Below are 23,247 nucleotides of genomic sequence, written 5' to 3' on the forward strand. Positions count from 1 at the left end.
GCTGTTGCGAAGTCATTGATAAGCGACAGCCATATTAGACACATAGCCACAATTTAAGATATAGTTTATGCATTCGCAAAATATGAGAGCTCTGTCATTGAAGGGCTTCGTTCTACAACGGAGCACGGTCGCTGCTGCTGGAGCTGGACCGAGTAGAGCCGGCGGCGGTGCACGGAAGCCGGAGACTAACCACCGCATCGCCCCGCTGACGTTAAAAACGCGAAATAACGTTACTGATGTACAGTGACACCCAGAGTTTCTAGTTACAGTAGTGACGCGTGAATCGAGATAGTCCTAACACTAGTCTGTAACAGTGTTTATTATTAAGAGTCAGATAGTCCTAACAGTGTTTATAGTCCTAACACAGTGTTTATTAGTAAGAGTCAGATAGTCAGTGTTTATTATTTCATAACTGTATGGGCTTTGTTTATACATGTACAGTGACGAGTGAATCTAACTTTGGTTGTTAAAAACGCGAAACATAATAATCAGTCAGCAGCGCTCCACTGCTACCGCAGCCCAACACAAGTGCGTTGGAACAGCAGCCCAACAGTTGGGCGCCCGCGCTGCCGCGCTGCCGCGCTGCCGCGCTTGCTCTTTGGATTTCATTTGGGACGGCTGCGCTTGCCTGCGCGTGGGGGCGGGGGGGCGCGGCCAATCAGAGAAAAGCCGAACACAAGTTGGTTGCCTTTAATATTCACGCCTTCGGGAGAGGTGTTAGTTGAACAATAACTAGGCTAACCGGCACTGTCTGCTTCCATTCATTGTGCTAAGCTAGGCTAACGTGCAGCCAGATAGCTTTCTACTGAACGCACAGAGAGGAGACTGGTATCTATCTTCTTGTCTCTCTCTGGAGAAGACGGTAAGCTAATTTACCCAAATGTTGCCGTGTTCCTGTAAATTCCTTTAACCGTCCTGGGGCAAACAGGAAGAACATAAGTAATTTCTTAAAAAATCTATGACTTTTCTGTCCCAGAAATCAAACGATGACATCAACCAAAGCAAACAGTGTCTTTGCGACGGAGCCTGTAGATGATCGAACGATCTCCCCCCCACCCCCCCCCCCCCCCCCTCCGCGGCGCGTCACGCTTCGCCCGTCTCCCCGGGGCCGCCGTCCGTCTGAGGTGTGTCAGGATCCCAGCGCTCGCTCTCCTTCTGGTCCCGTGAGCTTGCGGTGGCGGCGGTACTGTTCTGCACGGGCGGTTCTGCCGCGTCGTCCGAGCCGCTGTCCTCCGAGTCCACGTCGTCGCCGTCCTCCTTCTGCTCGCCACCGGGGGCGGCGTGGCCCTCCGGACCCAGCCGCACCGCCCCCTTCCTCTGAGGCAGGACGGTGAAGAAGGCTTCCTGCCAGTCGCCCTTCTCCAGGTACGCCAGGATGATCTCAAAGACTAGGGATGGAAAACACACACTAGTGAAAATAAGATCACATTAGTCCAGGTCAGTGGTTCTAAACCCTTTTTCACATCACAGAGACCCCCAGATTGATACTCCACAGATACAATAAAGGCTGCAGACCTCACGAGTTGTGTATAATTGTATAGACCTTTTCAGTCTACTTGTGTTGCTAGGGAACAGCTTGGGCCCACGTTAATTTCCTGTCATCTACTGTGCTTAACTATCATGACTGTGCTTAACTATCATGACTGTGCTTAACTATCATGACTGTGCTTAACTGTCAGGACTGTGCTTAACTATCATGACTGTGCTTAACTGTCAGGACTGTGCTTAACTATCAGGACTGTGCTTAACTATCATGACTGTGCTTAACTATCAGGACTGTGCTTAACTATCAGGACTGTGCTTAACTGTCATGACTGTGCTTAACAGTCATGACTGTGCTTAACTGTCATGACTGTGCTTAAGTGTCAGGACTGTGCTTAACTGTCACAACTGTGCTTAACTATCATGACTGTGCTTAACTATCAGGACTGTGCTTAACTGTCATCTACTGTGCTTAACTATCAGGACTGTGCTTAACTGTCATGACTGTGCTTAACTGTCATCTACTGTGCTTAACTATCAGGACTGTGCTTAACTGTCAGGCCTGTACTTAACTGTCATGACTGTGCTTAACTGTCATCTACTGTGCTTAACTATCATGACTGTGCTTAACTGTCATGACTGTGCTTAACTGTCAGGACTGTGCTTAACTGTCAGGACTGTGCTTAACTGTCATCTACTGTGCTTAACTGTCATCTACTGTGCTTAACTATCAGGACTGTGCTTAACTGTCATGACTGTGCTTAACTATCAGGACTGTGCTTAACTATCAGGACTGTGCTTAACTGTCATCTACTGTGCTTAACTATCATGACTGTGCTTAACTATCAGGACTGTGCTGTGCTTAACTATCAGGACTGTGCTTAACTATCATGCCTGTGCTTAACTGTCAGGACTGTGCTTAACTATCAGGACTGTGCTTAACTGTCAGGAGTGTTCTTAACTGTCAGGAGTGTGCTTAACTGTCAGGACTGTGCTTAACTATCATGACTGTGCTTAACTGTCAGGACTGTGCTTAACTATCAGGACTGTGCTTAACTATCATGACTGTGCTTAACTATCATGACTGTGCTTAACTATCATGACTGTGCTTAACTGTCAGGACTGTGCTTAACTATCAGGACTGTGCTTAACTATCAGGACTGTGCTTAACTATCAAGACTGTGCTTAACTGTCATGACTGTGCTTAACAGTCATGACTGTGCTTAACTGTCATGACTGTGCTTAAGTGTCAGGACTGTGCTTAACTGTCACAACTGTGCTTAACTATCATGACTGTGCTTAACTATCAGGACTGTGCTTAACTGTCATCTACTGTGCTTAACTATCAGGACTGTGCTTAACTGTCATGACTGTGCTTAACTGTCATCTACTGTGCTTAACTATCAGGACTGTGCTTAACTGTCAGGCCTGTACTTAACTGTCATGACTGTGCTTAACTGTCATCTACTGTGCTTAACTATCATGACTGTGCTTAACTGTCATGACTGTGCTTAACTGTCATGACTGTGCTTAACTGTCAGGACTGTGCTTAACTGTCAGGACTGTGCTTAACTGTCATCTACTGTGCTTAACTGTCATCTACTGTGCTTAACTATCAGGACTGTGCTTAACTGTCATGACTGTGCTTAACTATCAGGACTGTGCTTAACTATCAGGACTGTGCTTAACTGTCATCTACTGTGCTTAACTATCATGACTGTGCTTAACTATCAGGACTGTGCTGTGCTTAACTATCAGGACTGTGCTTAACTGTCATCTACTGTGCTTAACTATCAGGACTGTGCTTAACTATCATGCCTGTGCTTAACTGTCAGGACTGTGCTTAACTATCAGGACTGTGCTTAACTGTCAGGAGTGTTCTTAACTGTCAGGACTGTTCTTAACTGTCAGGACTGTGCTTAACTGTCATCTACCGTGCTTAACTATCAGGACTGTGCTTAACTATCAGGACTGTGCTTAACTGTCATGACTGTGCTTAACTATCAGGACTGTGCTTAACTATCAGGACTGTGCTTAACTGTCATCTACTGTGCTTAACTATCATGACTGTGCTTAACTATCAGGACTGTGCTTAACTATCAGGACTGTGCTTAACTGTCATCTACTGTGCTTAACTATCAGGACTGTGCTTAACTATCATGCCTGTGCTTAACTATCATGACTGTGCTTAACTATCATGACTGTGCTTAACTATCAGGACTGTGCTTAACTGTCAGGACTGTGCTTAACTGTCAGGAGTGTTCTCAACTGTCAGGACTGTTCTTAACTGTCAGGACTGTGCTTAACTGTCATCTACCGTGCTTAACTATCAGGACTGTGCTTAACTATCAGGACTGTGCTTAACTGCCAGGACTGTTCTTAACTGTCAGGACTGTGCTTAACTGTCAGGACTGTGCTTAACTGTCAGGACTGTTCTTACTGCTCACTGTGGTTGACTTTCAGGACTGTGCTTAACTGTCAGGACTGTTCTTACTGCTCACTATGGTTGACTGCCAGGACTGTGGTTACTGTTCTTACTGTGGTTGACTTTCAGGACTGTGGTTACTGCTCACCGTGGTTGACTGCCAGGACCTTGCGGCTGTTCATCTTGACGAAGCTGCTCAGAGGAAGCTGAGCGTGCTCCACCCCCAACTCCTCCGCCCTGTCGAAGGTGAGACCCTGTAAGAACATCAAAGGCATCACTGGTAAGAAAAGACGAGGACACCCTATCAGTAGGTAGTATGTACAGATACCAGGCACGTACAGATACCAGGCACGTACAGATACCAGGCACGTACAGACACCAGGCACGTACAGATACCAGGCACGTACAGATACCAGGCACGTACAGATACCAGGGCCCTCATTTATCAACTTGACGTACGCACAGATATGTGCGTAACCCGTGCGTACGATCATTTCTAAGCAAAGTGTGGGATTTATCAATTTGAACTTGTGCTTGACTTTGTGCGTATATTTAAGCACAGGTCGGACCATGCGTAGTTGGCGCCCGGTGGTAGAATATTTTTACAACGCGGAAATAAGCACTGACTGCGCTCCGCGTAACTCAACTCGTTATTATTTTGCGCATATATTGCAGAAATACGGGAACGTCTTGATTATATTTAAAAGGCTTTGCCATTGTTAAACGTAATAAGTGGAACCCCGAAGCTGTAAGCAGAATACAAGTCATATGAACACCCACGATATAAACGCATTGCAACGAGAACAGACAGAGGTTATTTGTTGAGTGTATGTGTATACAAAACCCCTGCAATAAATGTGTCTTAAATGAATGAAAAGCATACATGCTCTGGACACAGAGCATATATCGTGTGGGTGATATCATGACTTGTATTCTGTGTCAAAGCCTAAATCAAAACGTCCCCGTATTTCTGCAATCTATGCGCAAAATAATAACGAGTTGAGTTCTAACAAAGAACGTATTACATGCTGGTAGGCTGATAGAGTAAACTATGATATGAATATGATATGATATAAAGGTATACTGGTCCGTCCGCGAGGATATCGAGGACTCGAGTTGGGGGACCCTGATGTAAACAAGACAAAAGTCTTTCTCTGGTCTGCATCCCCTTAACAATTGTGTGTATTGAGCCGTACTGTATTGTACCCATTCTGCAATCTGTTAAATAAAGTTTTCATTCATTCAGCCATTAAATGCAATTTGAGAATATAGGCTAAAGCGACGGCCTATAGCCTATACATATTATTTAATGTTTTCATAAGCGTAAAGATACAACAGCTAGATTAATGATCAAGTTAGTTTACTGTATGCAGGCTTCGCAGGGCTGTGTGTTATTATATGCGCAAGTTACTGTTGCATAATGTAGGCTATGGGCTGGCTGCTATTATATGTACTTCATATAGGCTGCCTAATACCAACAACAAAATAGATTGTATCATATGCCTCTACACACATTATATTATACACATCATATTATATCTTGGTTCGGCAGCGCCTCTGTGAACAATCTCTCAGAGTTTGCTCCATCAGTAATGTGAACGGGATTCCACTTGGTCAATGTACAGATAATCTGCGATGCGCATTTTGGCTGATAATGTGCCGGTGGCCGGAGTCTCATTCATATTCACTTAAATGCAGATCATAGTTATCCACTGAAGCCATATGACTCTGACCAGAACGGGCTCATGACGAGCGCACATAATAGGCATTAGAGCGCAGAGTTGTCTGTGAACTTGGCAACTTCATTGGATTTATTTATTCTCTAAAAATATCTATAATCATACGATTAAATATCGTTTAAAATAAAACGCTAAATACTATTATTCTGTGTGTCATGTTTCCAAATAAGATTGTTCACAACGGGAAATGCTGTATACGTTCAATTTGTTGGTTGGACCTCGGTGATCAATCTCGCTCTCAGTGAAGTCTCTCAGAGTTCGCTCGGGTTAGTCCACTTTTCCACATTTCATGGGGGTGTTCCATTACCGTATATGGTTAATCGGGGCGGTTCTGGTATGCAAATACTTAAAACAGTGCACGAGCTCAAACGTAGGATCAAAGTCATATTTATCAAGACAGGTGTGCGTAGGACCTGTGTACGCACGTGTGATAAGTCCCGTTTTTTTGTGCGTGCACACATTCTAAATTCTGTGCTTACGTATGAAAATAGAATACTTTCTGAGAAAAATTGATAAATGAGGGCCCAGGCACGTACAGATACCAGGCACGTACAGATACCAGGCACGTACAGATACCAGGCATGTACAGATACCAGTTATGTACAGATACCAGGCCGACACAACGAGAGGCGCCATCAATACCAAGAGCCACGTGCAATAGGTCAGAAACCAAAGCAATGAGACTTGTTGCTTTGCTGCATCTTTGGTACATAAAAAGCATCTCTCACGGGGGAGCTCCAGTAGCTCACCACGTACCGCGAGTGCTATTTCAGCGCCGTGGACAACCGCGCTCGCGCGGATCTGGGGCTGAACGCGTTCGAATCCCGGACGGCAGCCGTGCCTTTCCCAGAGTGTCTTTCCCCCCCATCTGAACCCTTTCAGCCTGCTCTGTCGGTCGAACTTGACCAAGTATGAATGCGAAGAAAAAGCGATAAACGCTAAAAGAACCAGGTGACTGGTCAAAGTAAAAAAAAAAAAAAAAGCATCTCTCACATGGAGAAAAATGGATTAGGCTAGATCTCAATGATTTTTGACCAATGACCCCAAAGAAAATAGTCTCCAAGCCTATACTGTTCAATGAAAGCCACATCGGATCGGCACGCTGTCATTTACAGACTTCATGGCTAAACTTCATGGCTCATCTCCTACTCTGGGTATTCAGTAGGTGGTGTCAAAGAGACAACTACCGATGTGACCTGAGGATACTAGTAAAACATTTTGAAATATTCAATTGCAAATAGAATCAATTGTTGTTGATTTTTCTGGTAAATTAATCGTTTAGATTAATCGATAAAATAATTGACAGATTAACCTCTACCTCTTAACTCATTCAGCGCCATCGCTTAATGCGCCAGAGGGCGCTAGAACGGCATCGCTTTAATCAATGGGGAGACTGTGAGATTTGCGAGTGCATAAAATATATCTTATATTATAGCTATGGGTCTAATACACCAGTCGGTTGTCAGTGAGTTGCTTCCAGTCAACATGCACAAAACAGATTGTTTTTTCATCCATACATTTCCGTTTTATACCGTTTTGAATATGAGTATAGTTTTGGTGATTCTTAGTAATCCCAGGAAAAGACGCAATAATAGCCCTTTAGTGGAATACACTAAACACTAGGGGTGGGAATCACCAGAGGCCTCACGATACCATACTATCGCGATACTTGAGTCACGATACGATAGTATTGCGATACTAAATATATTGCGATATGCTGAGTATTGCGATATTAATATTGCGATATATTGCGATTTATTACCTTTTTTCAACTGCAAAGTAAAACTGTCAACATGTTTTATCTAATAAAATAAAGTTCAGTCTGTTCATCTCACTTCAATAATTTTTATTGCAGAACGTGGTATTTTCTCAAGCAGACAGATGTCAACACTGTAATCTGTGTTGCATGTACCTGACAAACTGAACTGTTTGTATTACAGTCATATTCCAACTTAACTGAATGCACATGTGTGCGGACTACTGTACTATTACAGGTATTGAAATGAAGAATGCAACTTCCTTATACAAAAAGAAAATAAAAAATGTCTTCTTTTTTTTTTATAAAAAAATTTAATATCGATACTTGGTGTCCCTGTATCGATACAGTATCGCCACGCAAAGTATCGCGATACTACTACGTATCGATTTCCCCCCCACCCCTACTAAACGCGTTGTCATTTTTCACATGATTATCTAATCATCCTGAAATCAACGCTAGATTATCATTATTATCCTTCCTCGTAGGGCTGGGCGATAAAACGATAACGATAACTATCGCGATAAATTATTTCCTCGAAATAAACATGAAACGTGGTCGCAAAGTTTCGATATATCGATTTTCCAAGCTTGGATATGAGCACGCACTAACAACCAATCGGTGAAGGAGATGGCCGAGAGCGAAGGAGACCCGGAAGGAGACCCAGAGGTAGGACTCACTCAACAACAAGGCTTGCTAGGCTAATTAGCTTGCACGGCGATGTTTTATATATTTACGTGCCGAGTATGTGTGTGGCGTGAATTCTGAGGCCACGTTTATAGTAGTGTGGGTATACAGTGGACGTCGTTGCAATGTATTGTGGCGGAAGAGAGTATTTTAGTGTCATATTTAGCACATTGTCATGGAATACACCGCTTAGAAGCAACAGGCTGGCTAGGATAACTAGCTTGCACGGCGATGTTTTATATATTTACGTGCCGAGTATGTGTGTGGCGTGAATTCTGAGGCCACGTTTATAGTAGTGTGGGTATACAGTGGACGTCGTTGCAATGTATTGTGGCGGAAGAGAGTATTTTAGTGTCATATTTAGCACATTGTCATGGAATACACCGCTTAGAAGCAACAGGCTGGCTAGGATAACTAGCTTGCACGGCGATGTTTTATATATTTACGTGGCGAGTATGTGTGTGGCGTGAATTCTGAGGCCACGTTTATAGTAGTGTGGGTATACAGTGGACGTCGTTTCAATATATTGTGGCGGAAGAGAGTATTTTAGTGTCATATTTATTACATTGTCATGAGATATTACGCTTGTCGGGTAACTGCTAACGTGCGCGGACTGATGACGACATCAACTCGACTCGAGACATTCGCAGCAGCATAAGAAGTTAATTAAACTTGACAGACATTATATCGACGATAATTATCGATATCGAATTATATGAAAATAATTTTATAATTTTATCGCGATAACGTTTTTGGTCATATCGCCCAGCCCTACTTCCTCGTGCATACATGAAATGGCCATCGTAGCGTAGCGCTCCCCCCCACCTCCTGCACCCAACGGCACACAGCCACACAGACAGCTTCGATCACGGTAGAAAGAAATATCAGATCAACGCAAGATTTTATATATAGAGTCCTTACCTGGTCTCTGATGTAATGCAAAAAAAAAGAATCCAATTATCTGATCGCCATTCCAGTTATCCACAGCGATCATGTCCCCGACATTACCGAGCATTACACATGAACGGGCAGGCGGGGTTAGTGTACCATGCCATCGTTGTAAAGGCCTGGCTCGCCCGAGTATTTAAACCCCGCCCGCACGGCTCAGATCGGCCCTGAAAAGAAACACCATTTCTAATAGAGTGCAATACTGGCTGGAAGGCGGCGGTGTTTGCCCTTTTGCGAGCTCAGACCCATTCCCAATGATAACATCAGGCTGGATGGATGAAAAATAAATGGATATAGCTAATAAAAGAAATAACGATTAAAACCCGACTTTACAAGGGGCGGTGTAGCAGAGATTGCGCTAGTCACCAATGCAAGAGGCTGCGGTCTCAACTCCCGGAGTCAGCATTGCCTCCGACTTGGGCCAGCCATCATACTAACTCGTTTGGCTGAGTTAGCAGGAGGGAAGTCGTGGGTGGTAATCTGGCGTTGTGGACAGCGACGCCTACAGACTTTACTTGTGACTGGCGTTGAATGAGTTAACGTGCACCGGGACGTATAAGTCACGGCACTTTGCGAGCGGCTCGGGCTGCATTTTTCGCTGAACATATAAATTATTACCATTCGAAAGGTCTATTTGTTTCCGTTCGAACGCCACCTCGTCGACCAAATCCGTGCCTCGGTTCTCGAGTTACATAACGATATGTCAGGCGAGCGTCTTTTGTCCCACCGCGTGTCAGATAAGGGATCTAGGTGAAAGTTGACAAGCGAAAAGTAGAAGTGAATCACTTTTCGAATGAATGGCCGTGGATGAGGAAATGGATTTTGGGGAGCTTCTTTTTATTTTTTGACACACGGTTTACCCGGATCTCTCTCAAAAACCCATTTCTAAACGGGTTTTTATCAAATTTGGACCTGTACTACATAAGACTTCAGGCTATGGATCCACAATATTTTCCAGCTTAGCTCCTCACAGCACGGAGACTTGAGCTCCTCACAGCACAGAGAACCCTGAGCTCCTCACAGCACAGAGCCCTGAGCCCCTCACAGCAGAGAGCCCTGAGCCCCTCACAGCAGAGAGCCCTGAGCCTAGGGGTGGACGGTATGGTCTAAAATTTATATCACGGTATAATTTGAAGCATAGACGGTAACGGTATATATCACGGTATCATCGTTTTTGATTAAATTTTTTTTTTTTTATATAATTTTTTTTTTTTTTATAAAATATATATATTATATAATTAGACTTGTACTTGTATTATCTGCGAGACATCGCCACCACGCAACAAGCTCCACTGTCTGTGTGTACTCTAGTAGCCTCCAGCTACGGCCAGGATTCTCCAGAGCTGCACCTGGACCTATACTCTAGTAGCCTCGAGCAGAGCTACGGCCAGGATTCTCCGGCGCTGCACCTGGACCCTATTGTATTGGTACTATAACGTTAGCAAGCCCTCAGCTCGAATACGCATCGAATCAGTGTTATAAGACATTGATATCAGGAGCTATCTGTAGCTACTGCTAGCCGGATATATAACGTTAATACAACGCCTCAGTGAATTATTTAGTTCAATGGGACATTTCGTTTTGAACGGTGAACTAATTTGCGTTAACGTGAGCTAACGGCTAACGGAGCTATCATACACGTCTACTCTACTAGACTTGATGGAGCGTTTGTTGATGTCAGGAGCTATCGGTAGCTGGCCGACTAGATACCGTTCGGTTAGACAATGCCTCATCATGTATTAAACTAAAAGTGAATAGTTGACTGGGTCATTTTGTAACGGTAGCTAAGCTAACGTTAGCTCAGGGAGACGTCCCGTCCCACTAGACTACTAGTAGACCCGTGTTTACATGCGTGCGGGAGGGGCTGGCACGCCCACTGCGCGAAGCCTCCTAAATAACTTTTTCTAGTTCGCACATATCTATTATCTATGACTAATTCTATCTATTTTTAGGGGCAAATGCGAGTGAAATAGTCGCGCTGTGGTTACATGACGTCATTGCTATTTTAGAGCTGCACTACCGGTTATACGGTATAGTCAAAATCCATACCGTAGAGCAAATTCATACCGTTTATACCGTATACCGTTTATACCGTCCACCCCTACCTGAGCCCCTCACACACCTTGTGGTGGTTGTGGTCCACCAGGCCACCGATGACGTAGGCCTTGCTCTGGTCCAGCTCCGTCAGCACGTTGGGCGAGTCGGACGTCAGGTAAACCAGCTTCTCCTTGTCCAGGATCTCATGGTAGTGTTCTGGTCTAACAGTAATGTCCTGCACAGGGGGGGGGGGGGGGGTGACACACACACACACACACACACAATGAACTCCAACAGTCCTTAAAGCTTGAGATGCTCCCCTCTGTTGCAGAGTTTAAAACCTTGATCTTCAACCTTTGTCAGTCAAGTTGTACGTCGTGTTTTAATTGATTTGTTATCCTTTTGCCTCGTCTTGTGGTCTTATTGTTATGATTTTATATGCTCTTCTTATTTCTTATTTTAGCTGTATGCATGTAATATGTACACTCGATGTGACCGTACATGAGGGAAACCTCAGTTGCCTTTCGAGTTTAAATAAAGGTTTGAAATGAAATTACTTCCCAGGTCACATGTCCGGTTAACTTTTTTTTTTTATCCACTTTTTCTCCTTATTTTCTATTTTTTCTCCCATCCCAATTTCGTATTATCCAATTCTCCCCTCCCCTGTCTTGAACGTTGCTAGACTATGCCTCCTACTGGTCGGCTGTAGTGAGGATAGAAGCCTTGCATCACACGTCCCCTACGGTACACGAGGAGGCAGCCTGTCGCATCTTTTCACCGCAGCAGCTCAAACTCTGTGGCGAGGAGTAACGCGTGGGAGGCTCACGCTGCCCCTGTTACTTTCCGTTACTTTCCGCACCGGCGTCACCCAACCGACCTGTAGGAGTCGCTGTCCACAACGTCCAATCCCCACCCACCGGCTTTCCCACCCTCTAACACTGCCAATTGTGTTAGTATGATGGCCGGCCAAGCCGGTAGCAACGCAGAGAGCTGGGCTCGATACCAGCGTCTCCTGCGTTAGTGGCGCGCGCCTTGCCCACGGCGCCACTCAGCCGCCTCCGGTTAACTCTTGTCGATCAAAAGGAGGCTCATCAAACGATGTGGGTTTTGAAATGTAAAAATAGGAAGCTTGGCGTCCAATGTTTGGAAGCAAGTGTTGGCAAAGCCTTCCCGGTATCTGTATAGGTAAGGCTAAATGCTGCCAAAGACAAGAGTCTATCCGATTACACGGTGGGATTCTGGTTTGGGTGTAACCTGATTTAAATGGTAATGGTTATGACAGACATTCTATCTGGGTACACCGGCATCACCGTCTAGTAATAAGTAAGCGCCTGACACTGTATTAAATTTAGGGCTGGGACTTTATCGCATTCATTTCGATTAACTAACTACAGAAAGAATTAAAAGTTAAAAAAATTTATGCACAAAATTTAATAAGAGACATTTTTAATAGTCAACTGTTCTGGAATGTACTTGAAAGTACTGCGTTTTACTTTTACCTCGAAAGTGCTTGAGTTTACAAAAGGTCCTTTGCGCTATATATATATTATTCCTAAAATTGCTGCACTTTGTTAAAAATTGCATTGATTTGTTGGTCTATATAGTAGCTAATACAGGATTTTTCTGCTTAAACGTATGTATAATATAATGTATATTCATTGATTCACTCTTATACCAAAATTTATTTGAATTGAGAAATGTTGCTTTTCGCATCAAATATTGATATGCGATCATATAAAATGTGATTAATTTCTATTAATTAACTATAAAGTCTCAAATTAATTTGATTAAAATGTTTAATCGAGTCCCACCACTAATTAAATTAGAACCTTGTTTATCCAAACCGCTCTGGGAGAGAGTGTTCCTTCATTAGACTGAGATGTTTGGATCATTTAAATATGTGTGAAAACACATGGGACCTCTTATGAATAATTTTTTTCTCAATAAAGTTCATTGCAAAGGTGTTTCAGAATGCAATATTTGGCAGAAGATGTATTGTGCTTAGAGCTGCCGCGATAACCGCATTACCGCGGTATCGCTGTTGCATCACGCTCACCGCAGAGTTAGGCTGAATACCGCGTCACCGCTGTTTTTTATCATAATAATAAAGTTGGCTTGCGGCTCTGCAGATATACCCTACTCGGTTCCAAGCGACCCTATTGGGTAGAAGTGGTACCAGAAAAGTCATGTGAAACATTGCAGACCACTGACCGGTCAGAAGAGAGACGCGTCACACTTTGTAGCCTCAGTCTGAACAAAAACAGAACGCCGGCGCCGCCATCTTTACTGCCTCGCTAAGGATGCATTTCGTTCAGGATTTGTTTGCGACAGAACCAAGCAATAAACAAAAAAGAATGGATTCACTGTGTATTCTGCCTTATTTATTGATGAAACAAAACCGACATCAACCCAATTTACCACCGAGCGGAGAGTTTAGTGTCACAACAAGATCGCTGATGTGTTAAGTTTGTTGTTGTTAATACTACCGTCAGCCGATATACACGAGAGGTAACGTTAAACCCGGGTTTGCTTGGTAGAATACACAATGAGAGGTAACGTTAGCTTTGGCAGAATAGACGCAACGAGAGTCTGGTTAATGTTGTTATTGATTGATTGATTGATTGATTGAAACTGTGTTAAACTCTGGCTTGCTGCAAGCCCTCGGACATCTATGCCCACGGAGCTTTCAGTGTACACAAGCGAGCGGCCCCGCCTGCATTCCCACACGGAGACAAACGGAGTAGTACCTGGCTGCAGTGGAAAAGGAACGAAGTACCAGGTGCCTAAAGCGGGTCGAGTCGAGTAGGTACTATGCAGTGGAAAAGCGCCATTAGACTAGAGGCAGGCTATAAGAGTAGACTACTAAAAAAACAAAAAATGCATTCAAACTTTTTTTTTTTTTGTGCGCACTGTGCGGTAATTACCGCGGCGGTAGGAAATATTTCGCAAATTCGTGCGGTAAGGAAAATATCAATACCGCGGCAGCTCTAATTGTGCTATAAGCTGTTTAGATATTATAACAGATATAGACCACTGCACTTCCACGTTACATTGATTGAGCTCAAGGAGGAGAGAGTGGGGGGAGAAAATTAATGAATGTGGATGAGAGCCCTATAGTCACTTTTCCATACCTACTCCCGAACTACGCATGCACAGATTGCCCACGGAGTCTCTGGATTGTCCAGAGATCTAGGTTAATCAATCTGCGCATGCGTAGTTCGGGAGTAGGTACGGAAAAGTGACAATAGCTCGACCGATCGATTTGGCATTGGTCTCTCCGTGTTCAGGAGACTCATGCATATAAAAGTCTATTGGATCATGTCTCCAGCACCCCCACAGCCGTAGCTACAACTACTTAATGTCAAGGCTCTCATCCACATTCATTCATTTTCTCCCCCCGCTCTCTCTCCCATGATTTCAGAATACCGGAAGTGTTGCGGTGGTCTATAACATATATTATAACAGATAACATTACTGGTGCTGTGGCTCCACACAAGGCACTGTTACTGCTGATATGCACATAACATACATCAAATAGGCCTACATAAAATACAATTAATCATCATTCACAATATACACATTTTTAACAAAAATACACATAAAACAGAATAAAGGTTAATTGCATACACACACAGTTAATGAATTTAGCTGTGGGTGCAGCTCTGGTGTTCTTTGAGACAGTTTTTAACAGTTTTTTTTAATTGTTCAAGCGTGTTACAGGTCCGGATATGTGTACATAGTGTTCCAGTACTGTGTGGCTCTAACAGAGAATGCGGATTGTCCAAACGCACACTTCCTGAAAGGAACCACACAGTCCCCTTTGGATGAGGACCTTGTGTGTCTTCTATTGTCCTTTCTGGCCACATACAGACTCAGTGGCCAGTCCGTGATTTTTTTTTTTTTTTTTAAACAAGGCAAGCGTTGTACAATTTACTACTCTCTAGAGAAAGTAGTCTATACTTCCGGGTAATATGGCAGTGATGATACCTGTGAGGCTTCTTGTCCAAAATGTTTACTGCTTGTTTATAGAGGGACTCAAGTTTATAAAAATTGGTTAACCCTGCCTGGGACCAGCTTGTGACGCAGTACGACAGCTGGTAAAAGAGCATTGCATGCATATATAACAGCGCTGCTTCAGTCGTCAGGTAGGGACGGATGAATCTAAAGTTACAAAGACCAAACTTCACAGTATGGATTACCTTCTTAGTGTGCGCTAAGGTATTTTAGATCATTTACATTCCAACTTGCTTAAAAACGGTACACAACTTAAGAGAGGAAAGGAAAGGAGATAATGGAAGGTGGGAGAGGAGAGGAAAGGTGAAGAGAGAAGAAAGGATGGGAGAGGAGAGAGGAAGGGATAGGAGAGGAAAGGAGAGGATGCCGCTTACTTTCCAGTTTAACCATCCTTTGTCATTTTCGTCCATGTTATGCTTCAGCTGTCCGCCCAGACTGGTTAGATAAAACTGGAAGAGAGGAGGAGAGGAGATTAGCGGTGCACGATATTGATTTTTTGACCTTGATATCGATAACTTTCTGCTCCTCAAGGTCGATACCGATAACCGATATATATATATATTTATTGTATTATAATTTTTTTTTTAATGTATATTCCTGTAGTTTTGACCTAACCAGATTTATCATGACATGAGCGTTACTACTATGAACAAAACAAAGCCAAGAGAACAGTTTTGACTCTTCAAATAAAGTGACTATATATACATATATATTTTTTTTTTATAAACATTCACAATCCGTCAATGTCATTAACAATGTGTTTCCCTGAACAATGAGTGAACTAAAAACCAACAGGTATTGTGATTTGTCAGTAGGGATGGGTACCGTTCACATTTGAACCGATACGGTACCGGTACCTGTGAATCGATACCAGTACCCGACGGTACCTTTTTTCAGTACTTTAGTCTCTAAAATGTGTATCTTCTACCCGTACTTTTCGCACTATAAGCCGCACCTGACTATAAGCCGCAGCAGCTAAATTGAATGATGTGTACATATATAAGCCGCACTGGACTATAAGCCGCACGTGTTTTAATGTTTAATTACCATATGTAATTAGCATTGGGACACAATACTGTCGGACAAATAACAAGAATTAAGTCATTTACAAGTTGTATTAAGTTTAGCAAATAAGGGAACAGATAAATAACATTTCAATGCAGTCAAAAAAGCAATATTTTGATTTTAACATTTTCGGGTTTGGTCACGTTGAGTCACATATAAGCCGCACCGTTATATAAGCCGCAGGGTCGAAAAATGGGGGGAAAAGCCGCGGCTTATAGTCCGAAAAGTACGGTACCTCAGTTGTGAAAAAAAAATCCAGACTTCAAATAACCACATTTTCGACAGTTTTTCCGGCTTGCCATTGCCCCGACTGCTTTGTTGTTGAATCAAGTCAAATCCTAAGTAAGCATATATTGTGCATGTGAATGTTGACATGAAAAGAAAAGTTTAAAAAAAATAATAAAGTGTAAAAAAATTAAAAATAATAGAATAAAATTTGTATTATCGGAGCTATCAATACTTTTATCGGGTTTATCGGGATGACGTCATAATTGCTGATATCGGACCGATAATTATCGACCTGATAATTATCGTGCATCCCTAGTTCCAACTGGACTGGCAGTGGTGGTTCCACTCGCCTTCACATTCACTTTAGAAAAGAAAATGGTTGGCGCAGTCTTGCTTGATTTTACTGCAGCATTTGACATCATAGATCACAAATTCGTACTTAAAAAAACTTGAATGTTACAGTTTCTCCTTATCTGCATTATCTTGGATTCAAATTTATTTAGCAAACCGGAAACAACGTTTTTTTTAATGGGAGTTACTCATTAAAACGGTAAGGTGTGGAGTACCCCAAAGAAGTTGCCTTGGGCCTTTACTCTCTACACCATATTTATGACATGCCTCTTGTCCTAAATAAGTCCTATATTTCTATGTATGCGGATTAGGGATGCACCGATCCGATATTGGTATCGGTATCGGCCGCCGATATCAGTAAAATAGCTGGATCGGGTATCGGTAAAAAAAATATATATATATTTTTTTTTATATAATAAATAAAATAAGAAATAACCATTCAGTACATTTATATCTATGTGTTAATTTGTTACATTTAGTTTCACTAAGTTAGGAAAGTAATGTTTTAAGTCAAGCCTGATGTTGCCTTGCACAAAAGAATGATCCCAGTCTCTTCCACACAGTGACAGTGAGGCATACAGTTTATTAATTGAATGAATGAAGTTTATTTTCTGTCTTTGTTTACAACAAATCAAAAACACACTTGTGATCCTTTACAATTCTTAAAAACAAAATATATTTTAATATAAAAAAAAAGAAAAACGTGGATAAAATAATTTTTTTCTTTACTTTTTTGGAGAAAAGAAATTTGACAATGGGTATCGGATCGGTATCGGTATTGGCCGATAACCAAAGGTATCAGTATCGGGACTGTATCTGTTCAAACCATACTCTAAGAACGAACCCAGTCTTGAAACTTTTGATAAGTGATGTGGTAATTAATCAAGTCCAGGAGACTAAACTCCTAGGAGTAACATTCGACAGTAAATTGTCATGGTCACACCATATAAACAATATAGTAGTGAAAATGGGAAGAGGGATTTCTGTTGTTAAAAGATGTGCTCATTTGTTACCACTAAATTCTATCAAACAGATCATTCAAGCTCTGGTTGTCAAATCTTGACTATTGTCCTGCAGTATGGTCGAATGTAACAACGAATAAACTGAAAAAATTGCAAATGGTACAAAACAAAGCAGCACATATAGCGCTTCGCTGTGAGTACAGAACTAATGTTGCAGCGATGCACAGTTGTTTAACTTGGTTACTTGTCAAACATAAGTTACTCTGCTCACTCCTTGTATTCACTAGGAATATTCTTGTTACAAAGATCCCCTCAATTTTATATAACAATTTATCTATAAGTCTTGACAGACACAACCATTCCACCAGACATGCTTCTGCACGAGGTTTTACACTTCCAAAAGTGAGGTTGAATGCATTGAAGCGAACTGTCATGTTCCGTGGTATGCAGGAATGGAACTCTCTTCCCAGACATGTTAAGCAGAAGAATAGTAAATGTCGTTTCAAAATCGTGGTAAAACAACATTTCAACCAAAGAAATTGATATTCCCTAATAGATAGTGTACGTAAATGAAAATGTATGCGTCTGATAAAGTGATAGGTATATACGTAGATGAAAAGGTATGCGTCTGATAGGGATGTATTATTAAGATTGTATAATTGGCTGATATGAACATAGATAATGTATGTAAAAGCTAAATAGTATTATGCTGTATTGTATTATGAATTAATTATGAGTAGGTATAATTGTATTGTATTATGAATTCATTAGGCGTATATATTGTTGTATTGCATTATGAATTTGATAGGAGTTTTTATTGTTGTTTTAATCGTCTGTATGACATGTGAATGTTGTGAGTGTATAAGTCTGTAACTGTATTTTACGTGTTATGGACCCCAGGAAGAATAGCCCCAGCACTGCTGTGGATAACGGGGATCCAAATAAACTTAAACTTTAGACACTTTAACACTACATTATATTTATTAAAGAGATTTGCACTACATTCATTCCTCATTTGCACCTTGCCTTAAAGGTTTTGTACCTCATTAAGTCTGCATTTGTACCTCATTGTCTTTCACTGTACTTAGGTTGTACTTTACTTTGTATATTGTATAGTGTTATTCCTCCTTTACTTTTTATTTTTTTTACTGTATGAAGCACATTCCCAGGGGCTCATACAGTACCAAGCATTTCACTGTAAAGTACGTTTTATGTGACAAATAAAAACAAACTTGAACTTGTACCGAGTGGTGGACTGACAGTGGTGGTTCCACAACTAACCTGTACTGTACTGACTGTGTGATGGTTCCACAACTAACCTGTACTGGACTGACTGGGTGATGGTTCCACAACTAACCTGTACTGGACTGACTGGGTGATGGTTCCACTAACCTGTACTGGGTGATGGTTCTACTGACCTGTACTGGGTGATGGTTCCACTGACCTGTACTGGGTGATAGTTCCACTGACCTGTACTGGGTGATGGTTCTACTGACCTGTACTGGGTGATGGTTCCACTGACCTGTACTGGGTGATGGTTCTACTGACCTGTACTGGGTGATAGTTCCACTGACCTGTACTGGGTGATGGTTCTACTGACCTGTACTGGGTGATGGTTCCACTGACCTGTACTGGATGATGGTTCTACTGACCTGTACTGGGTGATGGTTCTACTAACCTGTACTGAGTGATGGTTCTACTAACCTGTACTGAGTGATGGTTCTACTGACCTGTACTGAGTGATGGTTCTACTGACCCGTACTGGGTGATGGTTCTACTAACCTGTACTGGGTGATGGTTCCACTGACCTGTACTGGGTGATGGTTCCACTGACCTGTACTGGGTGATGGTTCCACTGACCTGTACTGGGTGATGGTTCCACTGACCTGTACTGGGTGATGGTTCCACTGACCTGTACTGGGTGATGGTTCCACTGACCTGTACTGGGTGATGGTTCCACTGACCTGTACTGGGTGATGGTTCCACTGACCTGTACTGGGTGATGGTTCCACTGACCTGTACTGGGTGATGGTTCCACTGACCTGTACTGGGTGATGGTTCCACTGACCTGTACTGGGTGATGGTTCCATTGACCTGTACTGGGTGATGGTTCTACTGACCTGTACTGGGTGATGGTTCTACTGACCTGTACTGAGTGATGGTTCAACTAACCTGTACTTACTTACTTACTTACTGGGTGATGGTTCTACTGACCTGTACTGGGTGATGGTTCTACTGACCTGTACTGAGTGATGGTTCTACTAACCTGTACTTACTTACTTACTTACTGGGTGATGGTTCTACTGACCTGTACTGGGTGAAAGGCTCGTCTGTTCTCTGCATAGCAGCGCTGGATCTGTTTGTGAAGCTTTCGGATATCCTGAGCAGGAAAGACAAGAACTGTTATTGGTATTACTACTCACTTAATTGACATGGAAGCATCTCTCTAATAATAATAATAATAATAATAAAACATTTTCGTTGGGGGTGCCTCACAGACACCCAAGGTCACCTTACAGATCATAAAAACAAAGAAAGACAGTCAAAGTAAAAAAAACAACAACAGGGAGTATAAAACAGTGAAGTTGAAAACAAACACACCCCCGACACACCACAAACCGCCTGGGCCGGTCCTTTATACCGGCAGCCATCAGGCTCTACAACAAAGGGCTTGGGCGGCCGGATCTGCTGCCAGAACTATCACTGTCACAACTCTGGACTTGAGAACTAGAGACTTGCATCACCGTACCGACTATCTTGTATTTTGCACTAGAGACTAATATCACTGGACTCTCATCACTGGACTATCTTGTGTTTGTACTTTTTATATTATTATATTGTATTTGTATCTATACCTTAAGTGTATATTAGGGATGTCCGATATTATCGGCCAATATCGGCATTCAAATGTGATATCGGAAAATATCGGTATCGGTTTTAAATTTTTTTTTTTTTTACATTTCTAGAACCTTTATTTACCCAGGCAAGCAAGTAAGAACAAATTCTGATTTTATTTATTGTCAAAAGTATGCATAATGTTGTGTTAATTCCACAACAAGAAATATGTAATGTTAATTACCTGAAATTATTAAGTTTTTTGGGGGGGAAACCCTGCATATATCGGCATCGGTTGATATCGGTATCGGAAATTAAGAGTTGGACAATATCGGTATATCGGTAAAAAAGCCAATATCGAGCATCCCTAGTATCTATAGACAGATACTGGACTGTATAGGACCCCCCCCCCCCATGCTGCTTTGACACCCGAATTTCCCCAAGGGGATCAATAAAGGATCCTCTTATCTGATCAGAGCGATGACCCTTCACCTTGAGCATCATGAGGCTGTCGAAGCTGCAGTCCACCACCAGCCGCAGAGGGCTGGGCACCGTCTCCTTACGCAGCCGCTTCCTGCAGGGCCCCTCGGCCCCCTCCTGCCGCCGCGGCCGCTGCTGTCTCTTCTCCTTCCTCCTCCGTCTTAAAACGCACAGCGAGAAAGATCGATTGATTGAAAATTGTATTAACAGATTGCAGAATGGGTACAATACAGTACAATACACACAATTGTTAAGGGGATGCAGACCAGAGAAAGACTTTCGTCTTGTTTACATCAGGGTCCCCCATTTTCAATTCATCATATCATATATGACATACATGACATACAGACAGTACTGCTACATCTATACATTTATGACATACCAGATCTACATTGGAGGTGGTTGGGTGGGTGGGGTGGGGTAGGCGGGGTGGGGGTAACTGTACATTGGAGGTGGTTGGGTGGGGTGTGATGGGTGGGTGGGTGGGGGGGGGGGTAACTGAACATTGGAGGTGGTTGGGTGGGTGGGGTGGGGGGGTAACTGTACATTGGATTATCGACTAAACCTTACTTGGTCCCAAGAAGAGGGTCTCGTGTATTATTGGGTTAGGACATTTACTGTACATTGGAGGGGGTTGGGTTAATAGGACATTTACAGGGGTCAGTTTCAAATGGCAGCCTCCCGTAGGTGCTCCTTGAGTGGTTTTGAAGGTGGGTAGTGAATGATTCACATTCCTTTACAGCTGTGGGTAGGGCGTTCCACATTGATGTGGCATAATTGCGAAACGTGTTTAGTCCCTTGTTTGACCTTAGTGGTGTAGTAGTGTATCTTGTAGACCAGGCCCATTGCAAGTTGCTGTACTCTGTAGCCATGAGATGAGTCATGTTGCCCTGAGCGACAGAAACCACTCCTCCAGAGGTTTCAAAGCCCATACTGACATAATCAATACATGAACTAAAATATATATATTCCAAAAATATAGGTTACTGGGGTGTTGGAAAGGCATGTTCATGGGGGGGGGGGTCATAATTATTCATTTCAGACATGCAGAGAGGATATCTTAAAGCATACCATATGTGAACTGCATTTTAAAACACAGCAGAAAAGTTAAAAGAACAACGTGTTTACTTTCTGAGGTCTCTCTCCTCCTCCCATCTCTGGTGCTTCAGTAGTTTCTTCCTCTGTCTCTTGGAGAGGGGCTGAGTTTCTGCTTGTGTCTCCCGGTCATCCTTCTCCTCTGTAGTAACATGATTGTTATTTTGTGCCGGCGGCGACACAGTTATCGAAACATTATCACTAGACATTGTGTAAATAATGACACTTAACTAGCAGCAATCCATGTACATTAGCTTGTTGGCTAACTTTAACAGACAACTGATGACAGTCTTAAGTCTCTCTCTGTAGCGCGCCGCGGTCTAACCTGCAGTTGTCTCATTCAAGTCAACTAGACCTTATTATTATCTGACCAACAACGCATATTACCCTGGAAATGGCATTTGAAAGCAAGCTTTTTAAGCTCTTAGGCTAACTAAGCATAGCTAACAATTCCACATGTATGTAATGCTGTCGCATAAATAGCGTCATCACACCGCGCGCAACGGCCAGACTTCTTCTTCTTCTTTCTTTTTCCGGCAGTGTAAACGCAACATGGCGTATTACTGCCCTCCTCAGTTCTATGCTTAAACTACGCCCACAATTGAGAAAAACTTAGGCGAGACACCCCAGGTGAATATAGGCTAATATAAATCTTTTGGTTGATTTTGAGATTTTGTTATATTTTGCTTCCTAAACATGTCTTCTATAAAACTAGTGACAATAAAACGTCAATAACACACATTTAGTTGTTTATTTTACTTCATTTAGCCTGATTGCATCCATAATGTGCACATATTTAATATGGGAAGTGCCTCATTTGCATATATAAACATACAATTCTGAAAACTTGCAATATATTTTTTCTTAGTTTATATGTACATAACAAACTGGGAAAGTTTCATAGTGATATCTATTCAAATATTTATTTTGCCTATTGGGTACAGTAATCGGTTGTGTTGAGTTTGTTACTACATGTTTGTGTAGCAGGGTGGATTATCCCTGCTTCGTGGGAACGGGTGTGCACCGTCACTGGGTAGCAGGAAACAGTAGAGCTCCGTCTGACTGCACCCTCGTCTTTGGGCCTGGAGCGTCAAACTGGAGGCCGGCAGTGAGAGTGGATGGGGCCCGGGATTTACCAACCTG

General features: G+C 42.6%; 1 protein-coding gene across 1 annotated transcript; it reads right to left on the reverse strand.

Moving 5' to 3' along the window:
• Positions 1-1,081: 1,081 nt before the first annotated feature.
• LOC311232026 (tRNA methyltransferase 10 homolog A-like) lies at positions 1,082-22,567 on the reverse strand. Its single transcript, XM_084318690.1, has 7 exons — positions 22,138-22,567; positions 21,022-21,169; positions 20,003-20,074; positions 15,463-15,537; positions 11,160-11,309; positions 4,056-4,161; positions 1,082-1,388 (listed from the first exon to the last, which is right to left on the reverse strand). The coding sequence occupies exons 1-7, from the start codon at positions 22,311-22,313 to the stop codon at positions 1,084-1,086; spliced, it is 1,032 nt and encodes a 343-aa protein (XP_084174816.1). The 5' UTR covers positions 22,314-22,567; the 3' UTR covers positions 1,082-1,083.
• Between the last annotated feature and the right edge of the window lie 680 nt (positions 22,568-23,247).

This window comes from Notolepis coatsorum (genome assembly GCF_963971535.1).
Source record: "Notolepis coatsorum genome assembly, chromosome: 1".
NCBI lineage: Eukaryota > Metazoa > Chordata > Actinopteri > Aulopiformes > Paralepididae > Notolepis > Notolepis coatsorum.

Bases quoted from the DNA above. Each gene is read 5' to 3' on its own strand.
- LOC311232026 (XM_084318690.1), bottom strand. From the start codon at position 22,313: ATGTCTAGTGATAATGTTTCGATAACTGTGTCGCCGCCGGCACAAAAT. The intron at 20,075-21,021 runs GTGAAGGGTCAT...TTTCCTGCTCAG, and splicing joins ACAGCCTCATGATGCTCAAG to GATATCCGAAAGCTTCACAA. The intron at 1,389-4,055 runs GTGAGCAGTAAC...TTCCATCCCTAG, and splicing joins GGTCCTGGCAGTCAACCACG to TCTTTGAGATCATCCTGGCG.